At 36.8% G+C, this 26,445-nt stretch overlaps 1 protein-coding gene across 1 annotated transcript; it reads right to left on the minus strand.

Moving 5' to 3' along the window:
• Positions 1-263: 263 nt before the first annotated feature.
• Positions 264-26,362, minus strand: LOC149066946 (uncharacterized). The gene is made up of 10 exons (XM_089253119.1): positions 26,344-26,362; positions 25,875-25,981; positions 25,050-25,082; positions 24,621-24,650; positions 20,969-21,001; positions 20,795-20,824; positions 20,004-20,034; positions 19,862-19,894; positions 14,361-14,468; positions 264-379 (listed from the first exon to the last, which is right to left on the minus strand). The coding sequence occupies exons 1-10, from the start codon at positions 26,360-26,362 to the stop codon at positions 264-266; spliced, it is 540 nt and encodes a 179-aa protein (XP_089109245.1).
• Positions 26,363-26,445: the final 83 nt, after the last annotated feature.

Genomic DNA, 26,445 nt, shown 5'->3' on the forward strand with positions numbered 1-26,445 from the left:
TACTCTAATGACATCATAGTATTTGCTACTCTGTTACATTCAATTTCACCACAAGCGTACAAATTTATAAGATCTAGCAATAAAATGATACTGCCTCATCCATCAACTTTGAGGAAAATTAGTCAGCAACTACCAGTTTCACCAACCGAGGAGGTGAGTCAAAATTTCTTGATATACATAAAAGCCAGAGCAAAATATATTTCTGATGCAGATAAAAAAGTTATTCTCTTTGTTGAAGAAATTTACATAAAATCTTATTTTGATTACAAGGGAGGTTCTGTTGGCATGGCCTTCAATACAGAAGCTGCTGCAAAGAGTGCTTTTGTGCTTATGGTTTCCAGCTTAATGTCATCTTTTAAAGAAGTTGTGCATATTTTACCTGTGTTCAAGATAAATCATGTATTGTTACATAATGTTATCCTAAGTTATTTTAGGTTTAGAAAATATTGGTTTCACAGTTATTGGTGTTGTCACTGATAACAATGCTATCAATAGAAAAGCAATGAGCTTGTTCACAAAGCCACATAAGAATTTATATATGTATCCCCAGCCTCAATGTCATCGAGACCACTATTTTTTGTTATAGATAGTGTGTATTTGTTAAAAAATATCAGAAATAACTGGTTGAATCAAAGAAATGATGGCAAGTGCTATTTTTACCTGAACTTTGATGTTTCAGTTGACAATTTTTGTACAGCATCATTGAAACAACTGTATGACAGACTCTGCAAATGTTGTCTCATATGCAAGAAGTTTAACATGGAAATCTCTCAGACCTTCTAATTTAGAGAGACAAAACATCAAACTTGTACTCAGTCTTCAATTAGTTTGTTTGTGAGGCTTTAAATATATTGGGTCCAGACAGAAATATCCCTCATTTTACTGATACTGCTGAATTTATCAAAGTAATCACAGTAATCAGATAATCATAGTAATAATCATATCATATATAGTAATCATATCATATATATAGTAATCATATCATATATCTATTCTATAATATAAAATCACAAACAAACTCGAAAAGGGCCTGTTGCTAAGCAACCGAGTGACGGAAGTGGGTGAAATTTTTGAGTGACGGAAATCTGTTACGGAAGTCGGTTTCGATTCATATATCGATATTCACATTCATATATCGTACATTCATATATCGATATGATATCATATATCATATATCGATATTGTGTCGATATTCACATATCGGGACCCATTTGACCCATAGGGACCATGTTATGTGCATGTACCAAGAGGCTCCTACATCCTACAGCAGAGCCCTTAGGCTGGAATTTAGATTTCGAGCCCCCAAACCAGCTTTCAGGGGCCCCTCTGTGATTAATTTATAGTGTGAAAAATCAAAAAGTGATAAGAATCGTTGTGGCCCCTGTCAGCCCTTCCTTTGTGTGTGGGGGGGGGGGAAGGTCCATGCCGAGAGGTATATATATGTATAATATACACACACAACAGCAGTGCTCCCAACACAGGGTCGGGGTACCCGGGGAAGATTTCACGTATAAGTAAAAAGTTTTCATTTCCAGGGGCCCTTGATGGATCTCATTGTTTTCTTGCTGCTTTAACGTTGAAAAATTTCGATAGCGGAAGCAAAAGATATATCCAGTCTGGGGCCCCACCAAAAGTATGCGAATTGGTGTCCCGGGTAATTGGTTGGGGGGTCCTGGATTTTATTCGTTGGTAAAACGAATACAAATGAAAATTTTTCATGGCACTCGCTCCGTGGGATGGCCGACAAGCTTCCAAGTCGGGGCCCCATGTTTACAGGTTTCATTTTGGGGGCCCTGGATTTTATTCGTTGGCAAAACGAATAAAAATGAGAATTTTTCATGGCACTCGCTCCGGGGGATGACCGACAAGCTTCCAAGTCGGGGGGGCCCCATGTTTACAGGTTTCATTTTGGGGCCCTGGACGAATCTCATTCTTTTCTGTTGTAGAATTCGCAACAGCGGAAGCCCGAGATAAAGCCAGTCTGGGGTCCCACCAAAAGTATGCGAATTGGTGTCCCGGGTAATTGGTTGGGGGCCCTGGATTTTATTCGTTGGTAAAACGAATACAAATGAAAATTTTTCATGGCACTCGCTCCGGGGGATGACCGACAAGCTTCCAAGTCGGGGGCCCCATGTTTACAGGTTTCATTTTGGGGGCCCTGGATTTTATTTGTTGGTAAAACGAATACAAATGAAAATTTTTCATAGCACTCGCACCGGGGGATGACCGACAAGCTTCCAAGTCGGGGGGCCCCATGTTTACAGGGTTCATTTTGGGGCCCTGGACGAATCTCATTCTTTCCTGTTGTAGAATTCGCAACAGCGGAAGCCCGAGATAAAGCCAGTCTGGGGTCCCACCAAAAGTATGCGAATTGGTGTCCCGGGTAATTGGTTGGGGGCCCTGGATTTTATTCGTTGGTAAAACGAATACAAATGAAAATTTTTCATGGCACTCGCTCCGGGGGATGACCGACAAGCTTCCAAGTCGGGGGCCCCATGTTTACAGGTTTCATTTTGGGGGCCCTGGATTTTATTCGTTGGTAAAACGAATACAAATGAAAATTTTTCATGGCACTCGCTCCGGGGGATGACCGACAAGCTTCCAAGTCGGGGGCCCCATGTTTACAGGTTTCATTTTGGGGGCCCTGGATTTTATTCGTTGGCAAAACGAATACAAATGAAAATTTTTCATGGCACTCGCTCCGGGGGATGACCGACAAGCTTCCAAGTCGGGGGCCCTATGTTTACAGGTTTCATTTTGGGGGCCCTGGATTTTATTCGTTGGCAAAACGAATAAAAATGAGAATTTTTCATAGCACTCGCACCGGGGGATGACCGACAAGCTTCCAAGTCGGGGGGCCCATGTTTACAGGTTTCATTTTGGGGCCCTGGACGAATCTCATTCTTTTCTGTTGTAGAATTCGCAACAGCGGTTGCCCGAGATAAAGCCAGTCTGGGGTCCCACCAAAAGTATGCGAATTGGTGTCCCGGGTAATTGGTTGGGGGCCCTGGATTTTATTCGTTGGTAAAACGAATACAAATGAAAATTTTTCATGGCACTCGCTCCGGGGGATGACCGACAAGCTTCCAAGTCGGGGGCCCCATGTTTACAGGTTTCATTTTGGGGGCCCTGGATTTTATTCGTTGGTAAAACGAATACAAATGAAAATTTTTCATGGCACTCGCTCCGGGGGATGACCGACAAGCTTCCAAGTCGGGGGCCCCATGTTTACAGGTTTCATTTTTGGGCGCCCGAGATAAAGCCAGTCTGGGGTCCCACCAAAAGTATGCGAATTGGTGTCCCGGGTAATTGGTTGGGGGCCCTGGATTTTATTCGTTGGTAAAACGAATACCCCCGCTAGTAATAATATAATAATCATATCATATATAATAATCATATCATATATAATAATATAATAATCATATCATATATAATAATATAATAATCATATCATATATAATAATATAATAATCATAATCAGAGTAAGCATAGAGAAGTTCTTGTAAACACAGCTTTTACCACCTTGGAAGAGTTTGAAATTTTAGGAAATGTATATGAATGTTGTAATGGTCACAGGAAAGCTGATAATGCTAAAAAAATTTTATGGATTTCATCTAATATTTTACTCAAAAATCTGTGTATGAATAAAAATGATTTGGTGACAAAGAAAAAAGGGGAAATTAGGACACATGATTTCATGAAAAAACTTAAATGCTCAGAGTGGATAGAGTATCTAATTACTGAAAAGAAATGTGTTTAAACAATGGAAGTTTCATAATCATACGAAATTTGGTTAAAGGGGTTTGCCGTGTCCAACTCCTGTAGTTGTTAGTTATGTTCTATATAATTACATTATGACTGAGAAACTAAAAAGTAATGTTGAATTCATGTTTAATGCAAATGTTCAATTAAAGATTGTTTTTCAATTCTAGCAAGTTTTATTTATTGTGTAATACCATGTGTGTAGTGGAAAACATTGGATAGAATTTTCGCTCCCCAGCCTAAATAATATATGAACCTGATGATATTTATAATCTTGAACATAGATCACACTTTGCTTCATAACATAAGTCTCAAAATTTATCTACATATTCTTGGTTTTTTTTTTCTGGCTTATTTCTAAAGTATCTTCGAATAAAAATGAATTTTTAAGAGAAGTTATAAATAAAACAATTTTATATGCAAAGAAGAAACTGGTGGCATATATTGAAAAATTTTTTGTTTTTGAAATAGATTTTTACTAGTTAAATGTTATGCATTTGTGTACGAATGAGAATCATGCAATCTATATCTAATCCACAGTTTACATTAAAATTTTCTGGAAAGAGCAAAGCAAAGCATATTTATTTGTTCATTCGTTCTTTTTTCTTCCTTTCAATAAAATACACATTACATGAAAAGTTTGTATATATATTTTTTTAAACGACAAAATATATAGTGAATATTGCATATGTCTAAATGAAAAATAAAGGATATTTTATATATAGTTGAATTTTGGTATTCAATGGATATTTTTTTGGTTAAAATCAACAAATGAAATTCCGAAAAATTAATTCTCTTGGGGAAATTTTGATGTCAAATGGTAATTTTTTCAAATGTTAAGTTTTCGTAACAACTCTGGCTTTAATTGATACTTGAAAATAATGTTGAGTTATAAGTATAAACTCGTTCATTCAAGTGCTCAATTCTTAGCTGATTCAACCTTTTTTTATAAGAAAAAATATATAATATATTGCAGCGGGGTGGGTCAAAAAAAAAAATATATATATATAACGGCGTTACACGGTGCGTGCTGCTGCTGGTAAACGATCTTACAGGGAAGACGATTCTAGAACGGAATTCGATGGCGTCACGAATCTCGGGGGCAGGCCTTCTGCTCTAGAAGGTATTGACCGGGGCCCCTTAAGTAAGGGCGGGAGTGCCGTCAAAAAGAATGGACCCACCCAGGCATGGCTCGGGGGTCCAAGAGAAGAGGAGCCTCACAAAAATTAGATCTGGTTGAAACTTTGGATAATTTGCTTAATAGGGCCTCAGAAAAATCACTTGGCCTGGGGGCCCGTCAAAGATCTGCAGGCAGCGTTGGAGGATGTGTGGGGCCTCTTATACACTTAGATGTTATGTCAGGGGTTCTCAAACTTTTTCACCCGCGGCACCTCTTTTCCTAATCAACACTTATCTGCGGCACCCCAGAGCAGTTTAACAGTCTTTTCAGAAAACCTTTGCAGGGTGCCACGACACACAGTTCGAGAACCCCTGCATTATGTATTTGTACTTTCTGTTTTCAATGTAAGCTTCCCCAATATTCTGAAACATTATACTCAAATGACCAGCAACGTTACTTTGTGGTGATGGTTGTCAATTTAAATTATCTGAGAACTTGAAACACGAATTCAACTAAATCATCAACAAAAAATCCAATCCAATCATTGATTAAAAACTGTAAAATACATACAATAGAACTATTCGATTTCAGAATACGCATTAGCATGGTTTTAAAAAATTGATAATCGAAACCATCATTGATTGATGATTAAACCCATTTTCCACCACTTTATCGGCTTATAATAGAATTTGACAGTTTTATGTGAATATTATGGGAGGGGGGGGGGAACACTGGGCATCTGTCCCAGAGACATTTTGAATAAACTTCAAAAAACATTTTAAGTTAACAGAAATTGAAAAATATAGCACGTAAAGGTATTTTCGTTCAATATTTTAATTTATTCAAGAAAATAATTTTAATTTTTGATTGTCTTGGGCAGGGTCGTCTTTAGAGCATCATGGGGCCCTAGGGCCAAGCGATTTTTCTGAGATCTCACCTGGCGAGTTCACAAAAATTTTAACTGGTTCTCATTTTTGTGAAGCCTGCATTCTCTTGCCTTCATTCTCTGTGCCCAGGTGGTCCCATGCATTAAGATGGCACTGGTCTTGGGGCAGACATGGGGCCCCTATACCCCCTTCTGCATAGATTTGCTACATTTTGCTGTAGTAAAAATCTTACCACTACTACAAAAGTAGGTTGAAGAACGGGTCATCGCTAAAACCAAATAGATTCGAAAAAAATAGGACACTCTACTTCAAAAAGGGACGTATGATCAGACAAAAATATAAGCAAATATTATGGCCTGTACAGAGAAATGACTCACATATACTTTGAGCAACACAAATCATTTCTGACTTCCGGCGTCCCTGCTTGTGTGTAAGGAACCCCTTGTTTTTTGGGCATTCAAATTTTTCACTTCATTTCAACTTTTTTTTTAATTTTTAAAAAAAGTAGAAAAGGTACATCTATAATGCTATCCATGTATATGTAACCCCGCCCACTTTTGGGGCCCAATTTTTAGACAAAAGGAGTTTCTTGTACGTGTCAAAATATGGAAATAGAAATTGCTCCCCACAGTAGCCTGAGAATTTTCTTTTCAAAAATCATCTTGGCATTGTATCCAGTCTTCTGCACTTTGTATCAATAGAGGAGAGTAATATCTCTTTCTCGGTAAGTCGCCATCAGGGGATTTTTGTTGAAGTGAGCTATTAGCTGAGTTAGAAGGCTGTGCAGTTTAATTCAGTGTACATAAGCTCTAAGAAAAGAAAATGTATCAGCACTTCTGTTGCATAGTGGTCTAGCACACTTGCCAGGAAATACAAGGGGAAGATGTTTTGATTCGCGCAAAAGGGCTATGAATTTTCTTCCCCAAAATCATCTCCACATTATACTGAAAAGAAGTTGTGAATAATAAATAGAATATTTAATTCACTGATTTTGTTAAAATGTCTGATGATAATCAAGGATTAAAATACTATAAAGAACCAAATGAATCAATCTAACAATCCCATACAGCTACAAATATCAAGCTCATAAGAATGTATTCCACTTTTTCAACTTAAAGACGCCTCCTTCATTTCATGTTCTCTTTTGCAAACATAGGACAGCCAAATCCCATCTCAAACTTTTTTTTAAAGTACAGATGTGCTTCATTATATAGCAAGCATATAGATACTTCAGATCTTCAATTAGAACAGCTATTAAAAATTAAACCAACATTAGAATTCAGATACAGACCCTGATTAGGTTTTCTTGCAGCTGTTGTCTAAAAATATGAGATTTTTGAACTAAAAGAGTAAGTTGTAATTTCTACTTCAACCCAAGATGATCTTGTACCTTAAAAATAATTTCATTCAATGTATATAAGTTTTCTGTTATTTCAAGCTTTGTCTTCGTCCCTTGATATAGTGAGAGGTTTCTATATTATCTCTCTCACGCACCCTGATACTTTTAAACAACAAAGTCACATTTTCATTGGAACTTCACAACAAGTAACATATTGACAGCCTAGTTTAAAAAATCAACAACTCAGAAAATTTCATTTCTGAGTTACGTACACTATGAGAAGGTGGAAAAGGCCTCTACATATAATCCTAACACATCAACTCCCAACTCTGCATATACGCTCCCAACTGCAAGCTCCAACTGCAACCCATGGCAAACTCCTGGTTCACTTGAGTGGCATGTAGTTCAGTTGCATATTATTTTAAGTGGCTGGAGACACATTTACAGATCATTTGAGTGGCTCGCAGCACAGATCATCTAATGGTCTGCGATACATTAACACTTTGATTGTGGCACAATGCATTTTTTATAGATTGTTTTAATGGCGATATTGACACATTTCCAGACCACTCAAGTGGCCCACTGCATACTCTCAGGTCATCCAAGTAACTTGCGGCACATTTCCAGATGACTCAAACGGTCCGCAGCACATTTCATTTCACTCAAGTACTCTGGGAATGTGCCGCAGGCCACGTAAGTCATCTGTAAATTTACCTTGGACACTTCTGGCACAACTCACTAGATAGTAAATTACCCATGGCGATAGACCTGAGTTGTGCTTGTTTGAAAAAAAAATTGCCTTGGGATACTTAATAGAAGTAAGAATGTGCCACGAGCCACTTGAGTGATCTGGAAATATGCCGTGGGTCATTTAAATGAGGTAAGAATGTGCAATGAGCCACTTAATTTATCTGTAAGTGTACCGGGGCCACTTGAGGCAGGCCACATTTAGGCCATGGGTTGAACACGTATGCTTTAAAATAGGGGGCCGTTCAAGTATGACGTCAGCAAATGTTTAGCCATTCTTGACCTCCCCATCTGTCAGAAAAGTCAGCAAAACTCTGACCCTCCCCTGTCAGTAAAATTTTGTCAGTACTCTGCCCCCTCCCCCTCCTAACACATATTGGTGGGATCAAAGACATACGTGGGGGGAATCCGGATTGGGGGGGCTCGTGTTCCCCCTCCCCCCAAACGATCAAAAATGTGTTTTTCAGGGGTCAGTATGGATCATGGGCTCAAAACTAGTGAAAATAGTGACCAAAATGTTTGAAAAAGTGACCAAATAGTGACCAAAATATTTTTAGAGAGAGACCAAATGGACAATGAATTTTCATTACCAAATTGAATGAATTGAAATTGAATTTAGTTTTAACTTTGCATTTCAATAGAACTCATTGAAATTGCTTTTTTTACATAATAGTGTGAAATAATTAACTCAAACGCATTCTGCTAACCAGAAAAGTTTTGAATAACTTATCAAATTTATCAACAATTATGTGTGAGAGAATAACTACATTACATCCTTTCTGAGTAACAGTAGCAATGCCTTCCCCCATGTTGCTTTCCACAACCCATCTTAAAATCAATTTAAGCAGGAAAAACTTCAAAACGGGAAAAAGTTTTCACATTCAAAGGGAAAAAAATGAAATAACACAAAATTTGATGAGAGAATTTGTCCCATCTACATTCCAGTGGATTTTTCATTCATGTTATGCTATGAATGACAGTATACAAAATGTACTCAAACTTTTTTTAACTAGTACAAATTTCATTTACATACCTAGGTTTGTATAATACGTTCCAACAAATTTCAAGCAAATTTACTATAATGATTAAAAACTATAAAATTAAATTTTTAACATTATTTTAAATTATTAAATTAAAAAATTACTTAAATTACTGCATTATAAATTATTTAAATGATTAAATTATAAATTATGTAAATTATTAAATTGAATAAAATATTTAAATTATTAAATTGAATAAAATATTTAAATTATTAAATTGAATAAAATATTTAAATTATTAAATTGAATAAAATATTTAAATTATTATATGTTGAGGGAGGGGCAATCCACCCTCCCCCCAGCGTCAATGGCAGAGCCTACTGATGTATACATATATATATGATGTATATCAATCGTCATCGTGCCACACCCCTAAGACCTTAAAGAATCTCCACCTATGGCTGGACTGGGAAAAGTGGGTGAGTACTATTTTACAGGCAGGGGGGGGGGGGGGCACCAAAATAATACTGTCCATGGGTGAGGGAGAAAATAAACCAGTTTTGAAATTGTTTGCTTTTCGAGAGAAAAATTTGTAAAAATATATATTTTCCTTTTTTTTACACACAACATACACCCCTGCAAAAAAAAAACAAAAAAACACATTTACTCCTTTACCCAGAAACACAGGGGTGGGAAGTGACAAAGTCGATTTCGGAGCAGTTTTGGAGCAGCAAATTCAGGATCCGGAGCAGTTTTGGAGCAGCAAAATATAGGATTTGAAGCAGATATTTATAAATTGGAACAGGGAAATTAACAAGAATATTTTCGTTAACCCTCATCCCTTTTCAAAATAAAACAACTGCACTGTCTTTTGTTATCAAACATCTTTTCATCAGCTTGTTTTTTGTTTTTGGTGTCTCAGGCTTTTGACACCTTGTTTGAAAAAAAGGCTGTCATAAAATTTTTCACACCAGTCTATTTAAGATGATTTTTGCTTACTGAGGGCACTATTAGCTGTCTGGAACAGCAGCACTTCAAATGGGCTAAAAATTTTCTATAAGTTTTAAATTTTTTCATACTTGGAAAGAAATTGTTGCAAAATGGGAGAGAATTTCGGAAGAATCAACACGACGTTTGGCGATTAAGTACTTATTGTTTGGCGAGAATGGCGATCTGACACTCGTTATTCGGCAAAGTTTCTAAATTAGCATTCGTAATTCGGCGGAAACACGCTTTTTACTTCCGGAATTGAATTTTTTTTCACGAAACATCGGGATTTGACGCAATGACAATCAACTACAGTAATTTCTGCTGCTTCCAGTGGCAACTTTTTTTTAAACGGCAACTGACTCGCATTCGCGCTTTAAAGCTGAAAGACCATTGCAAACCATCTTCAGTTGCACGATCACGGATATTATCAGGGTTTCGCGATGGAAAGGCTGATAGTTTAAATAAGGCGTACAGTGGAATAAAACACACTCTTAGAAAGAATCGTTTCGCGGTAAGCAGGAACAAAAAATTTTTGGCGTCCTTTCCGAAATTCCGGGCATACTGAAGCAAAATTAGCTATTTGGCGTAGAAAAATACGAAAATACACTATTGGAGCAGGATGGCGCAAGATGTTAATTTTGGCGCAGTGTGGCGTAGAGTTCCCACCCCTGGAAACAGTATAATTTTGGCCCCTCCCCCCGTAATTTTTAACAGAAAAAGAGACACCACGGCGTTCCCCGGTAACTTTCCCATGAACCTTTGTAAGCACCAACATGGCGACTTTTTTCGCGCCAAGGAATCACCGTTTTGTGGTAGTCAATTCAAGATGGCTGACAAAGGGCACATAAAAAATTGCAAAAAATATATATAATTTATAATATGAATCAACCTAATATGCGGCAATATGCGAAAATCGATAGAAATATATCAGGAAATACGGAAAATTAGGATAAAATGAACACAAAAATCAAAAATCAACGACATACTGGGTTTGTAAATGCGGTTGATACAGAGTTTATGGATGCTGCTGTCAGAGCTACCTATTTTAGCGCGAGAAAAAGTCGCCACATTAGCGCTGACTCCTCCCGTAATTTTCAATGAACAAAACCAGTGAATTCGCCCCCACCCGGGGCACCCGATTTACCATGACCATAATACAATTATTTTTTTCTGGAGGGGAAACATAATTTTACTGTCCTTTGACTGTAAAATTCGATAATTTTGCAAAGGAATTTTTATTGCTTTTTCTTGAATTTCCATCAAAAACGCTGTCCAAGGCATTGCCCCTCATCCCCAGTTTTGGATCTGATCACGGTATGTAGCAACCCGGGTCACAAGTACGAACGAAAATTTACTAATCGCCCTGGGCCGATATCCACTCTTTTTAATGGAAAAAGAGCAAACTCGGCACCTTTCCTCGTTCAACACCCGTGGAACCAGACCCCCGCCCTCTCTTATTGCGGTCATAACAGCAACTCGAGACAAAAACGTTTAACTTCCGAGGTCTAAAAATGGGATTTTTTTTACACAACATCAAGAATGGAGTGGAAGATGTCGATATTAAGTCAACAATCAGTATCGTGAAGATGCTCTAAATTAAGTTACGGCCAGAAGCGGATAAAGATCAGTTGACGGCCAGGGCATAAAAAAAATTTAATATTAGGCCCTTTAAATTAGGAAAAAAGTGTAAAGTAGGGGCCAAAGGCACGCTCGATGTGCCCACCGTTAAATCCGCCTCCATTTACGGCTCGCATTAACTGAGTTTTTATCAGCCTGATGACCAATTTTCATCTGATTTGGAAACCCTTGTGTTAAACTAAATGTTGAATTGCAGGATTCTGTGACCTTTTCATAAATAGTTCTCCTTTCGATCAAATTTGGGGGTATGGTTTCTTGCTGAGACTTAAATCCAGTTAGAAAAATAGTACAAATTTTATTTGTAGATAGATCGCGCTTTTCAAACGGATGATTTTTTTTATTGTGAGTAAATTCAAAATACCTGTGAGCTTCTTTAACCTTGGCCAGCTACAAGAGTATTCTCCAAAGTGTATTAATATGCGTCTTTAATACACGTTTTGGTATTCTCCCGCTGCGCGTAAGTTAGCTTCTGCACGGCCTCTTTTAAATTGCCATTTCAAACAACATTAAAAAAAATTAACAAAAGTAACGATAGAACAAACAACAAATGTAACTTGCTTGATGCTCCAAGAAAGGAATTCAGCCCTTAGGACTAAAACTTTTTAAAACAAATAAAATAAAGGATCAATTTTAAAATAAGATGAAAATGAAAGAACGAGTGAGCACATTGGGAAATAAGAAAGAATGGTAGTAGGGGGGGGGCGATTCTTTGTTGTAAGTATATACGCCTTTTATGCTTTTATGCTAGTTTTTTTTCCGACCGGCTTTTCCATAAAATGAAGATTTTTTAACCAAGGAGCTTTCTTTCCAAGCGCCTTGAAATCAAGTTATGCTGACGTCACACGGTATGCTCCCGGGAATATAAGACGCCTTCCAACGTAGTTCAATGAAGGCAGGGAGAAAATGTACGATATTGAACTGGTAAAGTTTCTCCTTGAAGGAAAAAAAAAAACACTGACAGCAGAAAAGCGTGCGAGACCGAGGTTTTTTTTTTTGCTAAAAAAGTGGAAAAAGTGACCTGGGCCTGAAAATACGTAATAAAAGCGACCAGTTTCTAAAAAAGTGACCCGTGCCGAGCCCTGGTTTTTTTAATGCAAAAATTTTTTTAAAGACTTAAAATTTTGAAAGAACATACCTTTATGTTATTAATTTCTGTTAATTTCAATGCTATTTGAAGGCTAAGAACTCAAAATTTATTTTTAAGAAATTCATTGCAGCCCTACCTCTAAGCCACATAGGTAACCCTTGACCCGCAGTAAACACTTGGCTTGTGTGGACCAAATGTGGCCCTGGGGGTTATAATGTGGCCAGTCCATCTAAAACCTAATTTTGTAAAAAAATTAACCAAAATGAAGATTTTCAGATCGCTTAAGTGACCTGTGGCACAATTCCAGACCATTTAAGTGATCCGTGGCACGTTTAGGATCCCTTGAGTGACATGTGGCACAGATTTAGAGCACGGGTGTGGTTCTACATCACTCAAGTTATCCGCAGCACATTCCCAGATTACTTAAGTAATCTGCGACATAATCAAGGATCACTTGTATGACACGCGGCACAGGTCCAGAGCACTTATGCGACCCGTGACACATTTCCAGATCACTTGGGTCTGCTAAGCATTTAGAGATCAATGAAATGGCTCTGTAGGAGACTCAATAGGTAGAATGTTAGTTCAGGTGCCAAAAACTAGCGAAAAGTTTTACTCCTTTTTGGCACACCGAGTAAGATGCCATTAAGAATATTTCATATTTTTATAAAGGGTTGGGTGATGACGTAAGCATCATCCAAATCCCTCCTCCTCCTTGTCATCAAAAAAGTCAACAAATTGGAGATCCCCCCCCCATCAATGCTGACGTAATACTTGAATGACACCTAACATAAAGACATTTCAGCTAGCGTCAGCTCGTCTTTCCCCCCCCCCAGCCTGTAAAACCATACGTGGCTCGAGCTATGTCCCGTAAAGTCGGATTTTCTTAAGAGGAGGTTTTCTGTGCAGCACGCAATGTGAATTACCCAGCGCAACACGCTGTCCACTCACCAATAAGAAAAGCTGTATCTTCCTACAGAGCATAGTACAGCTCACAACAGCACTTTACATCGGGCGTGATTGGCAGACTGCTTTTGGAGGAGCTAATTGCATCGTGTGGCGCGCGTTTCACCGAGCTTCTCTTGATTTTTGCATGTTCTTTTTCCCTTCAAACCGGAGCATGCACACGACAGAGTAGCTGTGGGTCATATAGTATATAGCAGTCCTGAGCTAACGCGCCACACTAGGAAAATACAAATGCGTAGCGTGATTACCCAACACATTTCTGCCGATGTGAAATGATCCAGTTTGGTTCACGCGGCACAAAAAGCCTACTCCTAAGAAAACCCGGCTTTAGGGATGGACACCACGTTACGGCATCCTGGAAGCAAAACCTAGTCTCTCATGAAATCTCTTTTGTGTGTGGACAGCCTGTCCCCTCCCCTTTTTTTGCTTTATTCTTATTTACGACAACTGATGGGTGAAACAAATTGACTTTCCCCACTGGACTTCAGTTTTCAGCACTTTGACTAAGGCCCGGCGGCGAAAAGATACGCTTGTCGTCATACCTCTACTTCAGTGGAACTGAAAAAATTTTCTTTCCCAATAGGGAGTTGTGATGGAAATAAAACACGTCAAAAAGAGAGGGAGTGGGATAGCAGTGCGATTTTGCGGTTTCTCGGAATTTTTGTAGTGAGATATTGGCTGTAAACAAAAGAAAGGAGGGATAAAATAGTAATAGTAGGAGAGAATAGGGTAAATAAGGACGATTGTGGCGAATGTAGGAAAATAGGAGGACATTTCTAAAAAATATGGAAAATAGGAGCGCTGCAAGGTCTGCATATATATATATATGTAAGGATTAACATACTTTTCATAAGGCTCTTGTATGAAGGGACGTTCAGCGAATATTTTTTCAAATCACTGTTGATGACTTGATTATCATAACCATCTCTGTAATAGGTTGGATGCAAATAGCCTAAAAAAAATCCAAAAATACAAAGTACTTTAGTGTGTATGAGTTATTACCAGGGTTTAAGCTAGATAAAAAATTCCTTTCGCAAAAAAGCAAAAATGGGGAGAAAAGCTTTAGCAAAATGCTACATTAATAATGTAATGATTGATGGTTGGATGTCTATTTGTTCTGCACCCCCCTGTATGCATTTTTGCAAAAGTGGCTACCACTTCTTTCGCAATCTAAGATTTTTCGTCTAAGATTGAAAAATGTGACCGTAGATTAAGCCTCGGTTATTACTGAAGATTTCATAATGAAAAATATATGTTATAATAACGAAACCATCAAATTACTCAACTGGAATGTTTAACGATTGAATATATTTTTTTAAATCAGCATGTGGTTGAAAATTGATAAATGTAGTTAATGTAGTACTTTTGTATCAAGTGCAAATAAATACAAAGGCCATGCAACAGGCAAAAAGAACAAATTGGCATGCCTTCCTCAAAATCTTGTTGCTAAAATATTCCTTTATTTTGGCATATATTTTCAAGAAATTGCTTGAAACACATTGTTGTCGCACCACGGTCATTTCCTGCACACGCGGGCTAATCAGCCTGGGCCCTACAATTTATTGCCGATTCCAAACGGCAGGCTTGTTTTTTATACTCGTCTAGAGGTTGGTGTGCTAACCCTTCGATGGGGGACTCCCTGCTGCAGCAATTTTTTCTGCAGTCATGCCATCATTTTTGTTGTACCCCTGTGTCTGGAAAGTTTTCTGACAAGGATGAACCGTTTATCGAACTCACGACACCTCTATACATCCTTTGGTACTTTAGGTGAGTATCTTATTGACCTGGCTGGGCTACCACGCCCTCGAAACACATATAAACTAAGCATTTATAAAATTCTATGAATTTGAGATGACAGTTAAATATGTTTAAAATGTATGAGGATTTTTTTTTTTTTCAATTTTCCACAGCATGCTTTTTTTTAAAGAAAAGGTTAGATAATTTTTTGTCCCAACATTGGTAATTTTATGCAGATGAAGACCAAATCTACCAGGGTTTAAAGTTTATAACTAATTTTGAAAGGTTATTGTTCTACGTTTTTTCAAAGAGTTTGGTATGCTAGCACTACTACTTTACTGCACACCAACTCTGGTTATATATCGCCATACTGCAATTTCCAACCAGTTGAGTTAGGTGGGAAATGAAGACTCCATCCATCGGTGGCCGCCCAAGCTCGGTAGGTAAAGAACTTGCTTCCAACATTCCATACCTGAATTCGAATCCATGAACCATGATGGTAACCTTCATAGTGGAAGATGAGTATCTTACCTCTGTGCCACTCGGGCACGGTATGGTAGCACTAGCACCTCTGATAAGAAAAATTTCTGACAAAGATAAGGCCAATTCAACGTTCACTATATGCCATTTGACACAAGCATGAGACTTAATTTCAACCCCCATTCTTTGAGAAAAAAGTTCTATGTTGTTCCTTTTAAAGCTGATCTATAGAATCTCATTTCATAATCATAGATATGACCCCGTCCCAGAGATAGCACATTTGTCTACCCATTATCAAAAAAATGATGCGCCAAGAAAAACAGTAAACAAAGAAGTCTATGAAAATTGGCATGTAGTAGTACGAATGATTAGTGTTGCAAAAGTGTCAAGGTGGAAAAGTCTTAGCACACTTTTCCCCCTCTTTTGACATATGACATAGAGTTTTTGTAATCGAGAGTTATTCATATCATATTTATGTGTGATATTTTTGTGTCAAATAGTAGATATGTGTCATGTGTTTTGTGTTGTAAGAAAATTAGTTTGTTGTCCTTTTTCAGTTGGGAAAACGAGTAGGTTACACACCTATTTTTAGTACACACAGTATGTGTTTTCAAAATTTTTGATTTTCGATACGATCCCGATATCGTAGACTTTGACTGATTATTCTAAATTAATCCCCTGGAATTTTTGCTCCTTGGTGTCAAGTGTGAGCCGATTTTGAGGCATCTTCGTTGGTGAAATTAAGAGTTTGTAAAAATTTAAATTTGTCCCAGGATAGTAAGGCAGGAGATGGCCATTTTTCGAACTTTCGTTTCCGATCTCGAAGGTGACGTGGAGAGAATATATATATATATTTTTGTTTATTTTTGCGGATGGAAACACACAAAATTACCGCTTTTCATGTTTGAAACTTTTTGCCATGTCATCAGAATTTTTCTGGAGGATGAGACATACATGCTGAACTATTTTGTGGAGTCATTAATTAAGTAATTCATTAATAATTTCATTTTTTTTTAAAGGAAACTTACACACATGCCATTGATATTTGTTAACGTTGAATTTGGATAATAATTCTGATTGGAAAATATTTAGATAATTCAAGAAAGTGTATTCTACGTGTCATCTTGAATTTAAAATTGTGTGTTAATTAATTTTTTAAATTTTCTTTGTCATATGACGAAATTCTTCCTGTATCATTAATTATGCGTTGAAGTATGTCATATGACCTATCATTGGAACGCGGAATTAATTTCCCATCTAATGGTAAAATTTGATTTGTATTTTTTTAATGGACAAATTAGGAAAAGGAAGATGGGGAAGGGTACCCCCCCTTAGACAACATAATACAATACAATACAAATACAACGCCACAACAGGCAAATTGCCCAACGAGGTGGCTGACTTAAGAACATCATGGATCCCCGAGCCATTTTTTAGAGGCCCTACCTACTACTTCTACACCACACATGCACCCCGGAACCCCCAACGAATCGGTACATGCGGGAATGTGCGTGTACGTGTAATGAAACCTGACGTGAAGTTTTTTTTCTTCTCTGTAATGCTTGTTATGTGTAGTGCTGCCATCTGCCGCCAGTTTTTCTAACTATGAGTGAAGTGTTATGATTGAATGATTTATCGTTGTAGGACTGTTGCTCTCTGTGGCGAGACTTTTTAACGGGGAGATCGACTCACATTTGCGCCTTGAAGTTGGGAACCACAGAAAACCAACTTCAGCCGACCACCACTGTGGGGTTCGAACCCGGATCCTCGCATCGCGAGTCCGTCACTATAACCACTCAACCACCACAGCGGCAGGTTGTATATAGGTTTTGACCATGTACAGCCTTTCACGCAGATTTCTGGAAGCGTAATTTCATTGGCAAGCAAGTAGGTGAGCGTGCTGAAAACTTTGCCTTTGAAATACGTCGACAGCATCTATGCGGATGCCAAATTGCAGAAAACGTGAATGACAAAATACAACAATCGAGGATATGATTTTAGGATATGATAATCATCCCACACTAAAAAAAAAAATCCCTAAAAATTTTTTTCTTTCATAGCACTATTTCAGTGTCCTATAAGATTGACTCCAGTTAAACCAAACTGACAGAAATGACTAGGTTACAAAAACAATTTTTGGCCAAAACACCGAACTAACAACCACAGATAATTCTTTTCTACATAAATTACATTTTTTCTTTTTTTTTTTGGAGTCTTCCACAGTCCAGCCTGCGAAATCTCTTTAACAATGCACAGCAGATTATGAAGACACGTGAGTTTTTTTAAGAATGACGCTCATTCGAGACCTTTTCCAAAAGCACAGTACACAATGTGTAAATTACACGGTCTGATGTAAATAAGTCAAGGTGAACCAAATGGTTTTACTGCGTTGGTTTTACTCCTTTTTTTTTGTTTAAAGGGATTTGTTTACATTTTACTGTTCAATGCCAGTGTAATCAAATGAAGCACTTTCATTTCTAGCTCTTTGCTGAGCATTGTAAATATTGTTTATGCCTCTACATGCCCCAAAAATACAAAAGACAACTGAATGCTACATATTCAGAACAGACCTATGTATCCAACTGCTTTTTGATGCAAACTGTTGTTTCACCTATACACAAAATGTGGACAATAATTTTGAATGATTAATGTTACTGTCCAAGACCATGAAACAGTAAATAGAAAAATATTTTTGCCATCCAGACAGGAGTTTTTAATTACTACTCTACTTGTTGAACCATTAAACTAAGAAAAGAAAAATTAATAAACCAAATGGTGCACATACACATCTCCCCCCCTTAACAACCTTAAAAATGATACAATTTCTGCTTTGGCAAAATCATAAATTGCAATCTACAACAACATTTGCAATAATTGGCAATATATCTATAATTCCCTCCTCAATTAAAATCAACTACACAAATTTTGTTGATAAGATTTGGTAAGAAAAATAGGACAAAATAGGACAACAGATAAGGACAAAAAAGTATAAAAAGTAGGATGAGTGGAAGCCCTGTATTACCTTTAATTGAAAAATTTAAGACTTTTTATAATGTAAACATGCATTCTATTCTACGTTATCTTGACCGTGTAAGTAGCAATGACAAAATATCTTATGTCTCTAAAACATCATTAGTCTCTCTCATCTCTCTTATTTTAGCATTGACAAGATTAGATATTTTGTAAAGTTGATTTCTCAATGCAATACTTTTTGCTATATCCCTTAGTTTGTACCTGCTGAAAATCGAAAGAAAGCTTACTTCGTTCAAAAAGATATGGCATTTTAAAGGGTGGTTTGATGAATTCTAATTGCTGCCTAAAGGGTTAACTTAAAACAAAGTGAAATTTGGGGAAAAAATACATTTTGTGGTTCTCTAATCAATGAATTTGAAAAAAAATTAGTGATATAAATTAAGCTGATTCAGGATCTAACAGCTTACCCTGTTATGATGATTAAAAATACTTGCTCTGAATAGATTGAAAAAGCCCAAAGATCTACGGTTTTTGACAGTAGTTTTATAGTAAAATGTCAAATTAAATTTAAGGGGTCATATCCAAAGCACAGAATTGAAGCCAATTGATATTGTACATTCTGTAATACTTGCCACGAACAGGCAGTAGAGCACAGAGAACCTGTTGCAATAGGTCATATACATTATCGATCAGTAGGATACTACAGCGAAACCTGAATATAATGATAATCTTTGTGGACTAAGAAAAAATATTGTTGTAGAAGGAGCATCATTATATCAAGCAGCAGTAGTTTGACATTAGAGTATAAAAATTTCCAAACAAGACAAAGAAAATATCATCGCAGAGGGATTGATATATTGTTATATTGAGTATTGTTGTAGCAAGGTTTCACTGTAATTCCGATTTCACGTGCAGGATATGACATTAGTAGAACTGAGAGTGAATGAAATGAATTACTTAAAAGCGCTTTCAGGTCTTACTTAAAAACTATTGGTCATAGAAATATCTGGTATTTAGAAATTTTTTATCTTTAAAAAAAGGATTCTGTTCCAGAGTTCATAGAGTTTTTACAGGACACCCTGTATATACCATGATGAATGACAAAATAGTAAAGAGGAAACCACATGAAAACTAAAACAAGACTCCACAACTTACTGTCAGCAGAAATCGGTTCATAATAATGGTAAGCTAAATAAACAGAAAAATTATTATTAGTACCAGACACATTTCATGTAAGATAAAAATTCTTGAATTAATAATAACACATGCAAAACCTACTAAATCATTGATAACTCACTTGTATTTTGTTTTCTGATTGCATCATAAATCTAAAAAAAAAATTATTGATCATCACACAAGTGATTTAATGTAAAACAAACATATAATCACATGTGTGTGATAAACATTTTTAATAATTTTTTATGAAGAAACTAGAGCAAGTTGATAATTTGACATTTGACATTTGAAATTTGACATTTTTACAGCTAACATATTCTCTTCCGGGTATTGATAAGATATATTGCAAAAATCTGATGTGTGTATTTCAACATCAACGACATATATCTAGCCTCTTATTTTAGCAATTGTGGACCTAGAAAGTTTGCAGTTTCCAGCAAAAAATCTGCTTAATCATTTTGTCAACCAAAACACCTGAAGAAATATAATTCAATGCCTCAATTTCTCAAATGTTTTTCTAGTTTGTTTTTTCACTTTACTGAATTTTTCCCTAACTTTTATTAAATATCTGCAAGTTTCCCAGTGAGTTTTGCCAAATATCTTGCATTTTCCCTGACCATTTTTGATTTTTTTTAACTCTCCCTGATTTTTCCTAACTTCCTACTTCACTGGAAACCCAGGTTTGTATATCTGATTTATCTATGGTATATTCTTTCAAAGCACCCACTGAAAATTTGAAGAAAAAGACAGCTATCAGCTTTATGAAAAAAGATATGGCATTCTGAATGTATCAAATTAATTTATAAGACAAAAACTTGGCAAAAGTATGTGAAATGAATTGCAATGACAGAAATGATTATTTGTATACTTATGTGAGGTTTATATAATGAACCTTATGATAAATTTACTCACTGCCTCTTTTATGATTTCAAACCTTTCTTTCTGAAATATATATAAAAGAAATAACATGATGAATAGTTTCAAATGATCAATGACCAGGCTAAAAGTATTTATATAAGGGCATTTATGATGCAGGTAGAAAAAGAATATTTTCTAATAAGGTTTCTTCAAATTTAAATTACTCACATTGTCCATGAATTCCCCAACAAGTTTATTTGCCTGAAAGAAGTAAAAAAAAAAGAAAACCAATTCATCAAACATCAAGTACTTACAGTATATAAATATAAAAGAAGAAAAAAAAAACAATCTGAGCAAATAGGCAATTGTATACACATTGTTACTCAATTTTTTCCCTTCAAATAGACATATTGTGACAAGAACTTTTGCTCCTTTCTCAAATTTTTAAGTTTCCACTACAACAAAAGCCTTGCATACATGAATTGTGTCGACCTGCAATAGCTATCTCCCCAAAACTGCCTTAAAAGAAGAAAGTTCTAATTTCATGAAAATTGTTTTAAATGTCATCATAGTGTCATCTTAGACGCCATTAAATCCCTTTCATATTTATTGGCAAATCTGTGATCTGTTTGATCTGCCATTTTGATGCATCTGCAATTTAGCTCGGAGAAAAAAAGTTTTGTTCTGAAAAAAAATGTCTTTGCAGCATTGCTAAAAATCAGTATTTTAATCACTTTGTCACTTTTCTGGCCAGTGGATGGTAACATCATTACATTAGGTGAGTGTGTGCAAATGACTTTTTGTGTGTGAGAAGTTCAACTCAATAACTGTATTTCAGGATCAGAAAATACGTGAAGTAGCCACTTTATTATGACCACCTGACAGCTTTAAGTAAATGAGCTATGGCGTCACACTGTTCTGTAGTGTAAATACAAAAGCCACAACGGGTAAATTGGCCAACGAAGTATCTGAAAAAGATGCCCATAAAAAATATGGATGTCACAAATACAACCAAAATACAGCAACCCAATATAAAAGCATATACCATCAAAGAAAAACACTAATAATTAATACCAAATAATGCACTGCCCATAAAAAAGATTTGTACAATCCTTGTATACATTTTCATGAAAATAGCATCGGTATTCATGAAAATATAGATGTTTCTTATAAAAATTCAAACTTTTATTGCATGGGTTTTTTTCTCCCATAACATGCAGAGATTTCAACCAATTATTTCGAAACTTACAGAAAATTTTACGCTATACACTCAAGAGCCAAAAAAACTGGTACACCTGCCTAATATCGTGTAGGGCCCCCGCGAGCCCGCAGAAGTGCCGCAACACGACGTGGCATGGACTCAACTAATGTCTGAAGTAGTGCTGGAAGTAATTGACACCATGAATCCTGCAGGGCTGTCCATAAATCCGTAGGAGTAAGAGGGGGTGGAGACCTCTTCTGAACAGCAGGTTGCAAGACATCCCGCCGCTGTGGTGGTCGAGTGGTTATAGTGACGGACTCGCGATGCGAGGATCCGGGTTCGAACCCCACAGTGGTGGTCGTCTGAAGTTGGTTTTCTGTGGTTCCCAACTTCAAGGCGCAAATGCGAGCTGATCTCCCCGTTAAAAAGTCTCGCCACAGAGAGCAACAGTCCTACAACGAAAAATCATTCAATCATAACACTTCACTCATAGTTTGAAAAACTGGTGGCAGATGGCAGCACTACACATAACAAGCATTACAGAGAAACAAAAAAAAACTTTACGTCAGGTTTCACTACACGTACACGCACATTCCCGCATGTACCGATTCGTTGGGGGTTCCGCGGGGGGGTTGTGGGCGGGGTGCATGTGTGGTATAGCAGTAGTAAGTAGGGCTCGTAGGTAGGGTAAAAAAGGGTTCGGGGATCCATGATGTTCTTAAGTCAGCCACCTCGTTGGGCAATTTGCCCGTTGTGGCGTTGTATTTGTATTTGTATGTATATGTTCAATAATGTTCATATCTGGGGATTTAGGTGGCCAGCAGAAGTGTCTAAAATCAGAAGAGTGTTCCTGGAGCCACTTTGTAGCAATTCTGGACGTGTGGGGTGTCGCATTGTCCTGTTGAAATTGTCCAAGTCCGTCGGAATGCACAATGGACATGAATGGGTGCAGGTGATCAGACAAGATGCTTACGTACCTGTCACCTGTCAGAGTCGTATCTAGACATATCAGGGGTCCCAGATCACGCCAACTGCATACGCCCCATACCATCACAGAGCCTCCACCAGCTTGAACAGTGCCCTGTTGCCATGTAGGGTGCATGGATTTATGAGGTTGCCACCATACCCGTACACGTTCATCAGCTCGAAGCAATTGGAACAGAGACTCGTCAGACCAGGCAACGTGTTTCCAGTCCTCAACAGTCCAATGTCTGTGTTGTCGGGTCCAGGCGAGGAGTAAAGCTTTGTGTCGTGCAGTCATCAAGGGTACACGAGTGGGCCTTCGGCTCCGAAAGCCCATATCGATGATGTTTCTTTGAATGGTTCGCACGCTGACACTTGTTGATGGCCCAGCTTTGAAATCTGCAGCAATTTGCGGAAGGGTTGCACGTCTGTCACGTTTAATGATTCTCGTGAGTCGTCGTTGGTCCCGTTCTTGCATGATCTTTTTCCGGCCGCAGCAATGTCGTAGATTTAATTTTTTACCGGATTCCCGATATTCACGGTACACTCGTGAAATGGTCGTACGTGAAAATCCAAATTTCATCGCTACCTCGGAGATGCTATGTCCCATCTCTCGTGCGCCGACTATAACACCACGTTCAAACTCACTTAAATCTCGATAACCTGCCATTTTTGCAGCAGTAACCGACCTAACAACTATGCCAGACACTTGTTGTGTTATATAGGCGTTGCCGACCGCAGCACCGTACTCTGATTGGTTCCATATCTCTTTATTTGCATACACATGCCTGTACCAGTTTTTTTGGCTCTTCAGTTTACATGAGCCATTGAATGAATGAACTTGGCCACCAGACTTATCCCGTTGCTGAGATCTCTTCCTACCCACTACCCAGTTTCCTGACAGTGTCTGAAACAAAGTCTGTGTGCCCAACAGTCTGGGTGTATATATCTAGCGCTGTGTCTGATTTTTAAGTGTGCTGCCATCTATATTTAAAATTGTGAGTGAAGTGTAATGATTGAATATTTGTACCATTTTAGGCATGTTTCTTTCTGTGGCAAGACTTTTCAAGGAGGAAATCAGATCGCATTATCTGCTCAAAGTTGGGAACCGAAAATTAATTTCAGCCAACAACTAATGTGGTCACGGTGGGATTCAAACCCGCATCCTAGCGATGTGAGTCCATCACTATGACCCCTTGACCACCACAGCAGCATACATGTGATACTATAAATTGAAACTGTAACAATATAGTTCAATGTGGTATGAGCATTTCAAATAAACTGTTTTTAACTACGCATGTGCAGGGAATATCAATTTCATTTTTCCATAATTTGATAACTAGATATATTGTGCAACTTAACGTATATACTTGTGTAAAGCTGAGTTTTTGTTCAGAAAATCCACCATATATTGGGTAGGTCGGGTAGTACACTGGTCAGTTTGAGGAAAAAAACTGACCTTTTTTTTTTTGTTTTACTTTGATGGCTCCTATAATGATGTGTGACAATATTTGAAACATTTTTCGTGATAGGAAATTTTCTATAAGACTATAGTTTAGAAATTAGTCATTGGATAACATTAAGAATAGAAACCCTGTATTAATCTTTTGATAACAAACGAGGGAAATGTAATTTTTTTTTGTTTTTTAAGAACTTCACAAAATTAGAAGGGTATGCAGTCAAAGTTGTATAACAAAGATTTTTCTCTTGACTTACCTGAGGCACCTCGCCCAAAAATTTACCAGTCTGAAAGTAAAAAAATTAACAGGTTTAGGCATTTACTACGAAATTGTTTCAGTATGAGGGAAAGAATTAAAATAACATATAAATGGTAAGAAATTAAAACTAACTACATTCAATTGTTAGTCTAGACAGTTTGGGATTTATCATTATTTATTATTCAACATCTACAAAATCAGGAATTAAAAAATTTTTAAGCCAACCAATGCCATTGAGATAGTAGAGGATTGTGGATCTGAAACTTTGAGATAGTTTTCTGAAATCGATAGCTCAAAAAAGAACCAATCCTGCATTGAGATTAGGAAAATTAATCAATTTAAAAAAAATGAAAATTTATATAAATTAAGAAAATTAATTTAAGTTAATAAAATCAAGTTATTCAATCTTGAATTGCTTTTAACTTACTGCTTTGTAGGCTTCGTTCATTAGTTCTTGAGCCTAAAAGAAATAAATTTACAGTATATGAACAAAAACAAAAAATTAGAATTAAAACGTGTATTAATGAATAATGAGTCAAAAATTTTAATAACATTATACTCTCAGGGACTCGCTCTATTAAATACAAACAAATTAGAGATATTAATGAGCAATCATGTGTAATAAAATACATCAATATTACATCTTCCCCACTCTTTTGTGATCCAAAAATATCCATGTGGATTCAGAAGTTCATTGCAAAAGAGCAAAGGTCTGTAGCAAAATTATCAACACATAGACCTATTGATAGAATGAGTTAAAAACTTTTTTGAAACTTCTTTGGATCATAGATAATGTTTCCATGACCCAACATTCATGACGGGCTGGAAATCTTTATTTGAAAAAAATCGAAGTGGTTGTAACAACTATCAGTTACACACGAGCACACGCTTGGATGAGAATCAAGTATCCTTCACACTGTATCTGTGCTACAAAGAGGGGATATACAGATGAACTTAGCCGATACGCACTTGGTTAATTAAAATTTTTGGATTACTTGAATATTGGGAACTCCCCTTGAATTTCCTATTCATTATGATGTTTAAATTACATGTTGAATTCAATTTTTTTCCCTCATGTTTTGGACAATTCAAAGTTTGTTTCAGATATGTCATTTGCAAAATTTCTCTTTTTCTAAAATTCCAAGCTAACTTTTACTCAGATTTTTCTTTATTCTGTGGTTCACTGATCTTTTCCAGAATATATAACACATGACCTACACTTAAAAGTTTAAAAATTACAATACAAAAAAACTTTTTTGTTTTGGTTTTGAGGAGCATTGATTATGGTACCAGTTTCATCCATTGGTAATTTCCACTGCAGCTGGTGCTTTACTGAATCTTGAACGACTTTGTTAGTTCCTACAAATTTCAGATGCAAATACTACTATTCAAGAAGTATGCTTGTGTGTGTCTGTAGTAATTTTCTACGAAGAAAAATTTTTTGAAAGCTGGAGTGCTGAAATATCTGGGACTTTCCCAGTAAAACGTGTCAAGATTCATGTCTTTCTAGCATTCTTCTACTTTTTTTTGAAAGATCAATGTAACATTGTTTTACCCTGTCCAAACAAGGTTCATGCACTTGTTCAGCTCTGAAAAGAAATTGTGGATAACTTACGGATATGGACATTAGTGGAAAAATAGAGAATAAAGTCAGACTGAATTTTTTCACGAAAGAGGTTGTAGTCTAATCTAAGAAAACAACAAGTTCTCTATTCCAATACTTGCAGAAACTGCGGACATGTTAGAAATAATAAGACAATTAAAGCTCAAAAATCTAGTTTTTAATTCTCTAAATCAACTTGAAGATTTTGGGTAATGCTTAA

The sequence above is a fragment of the Pholcus phalangioides genome, unplaced genomic scaffold (assembly GCF_987345545.1).
Source record: "Pholcus phalangioides strain wild (caught in Gottingen) unplaced genomic scaffold, Ppha-v1.0 ptg000032l_1, whole genome shotgun sequence".
Taxonomy (NCBI): domain Eukaryota; kingdom Metazoa; phylum Arthropoda; class Arachnida; order Araneae; family Pholcidae; genus Pholcus; species Pholcus phalangioides.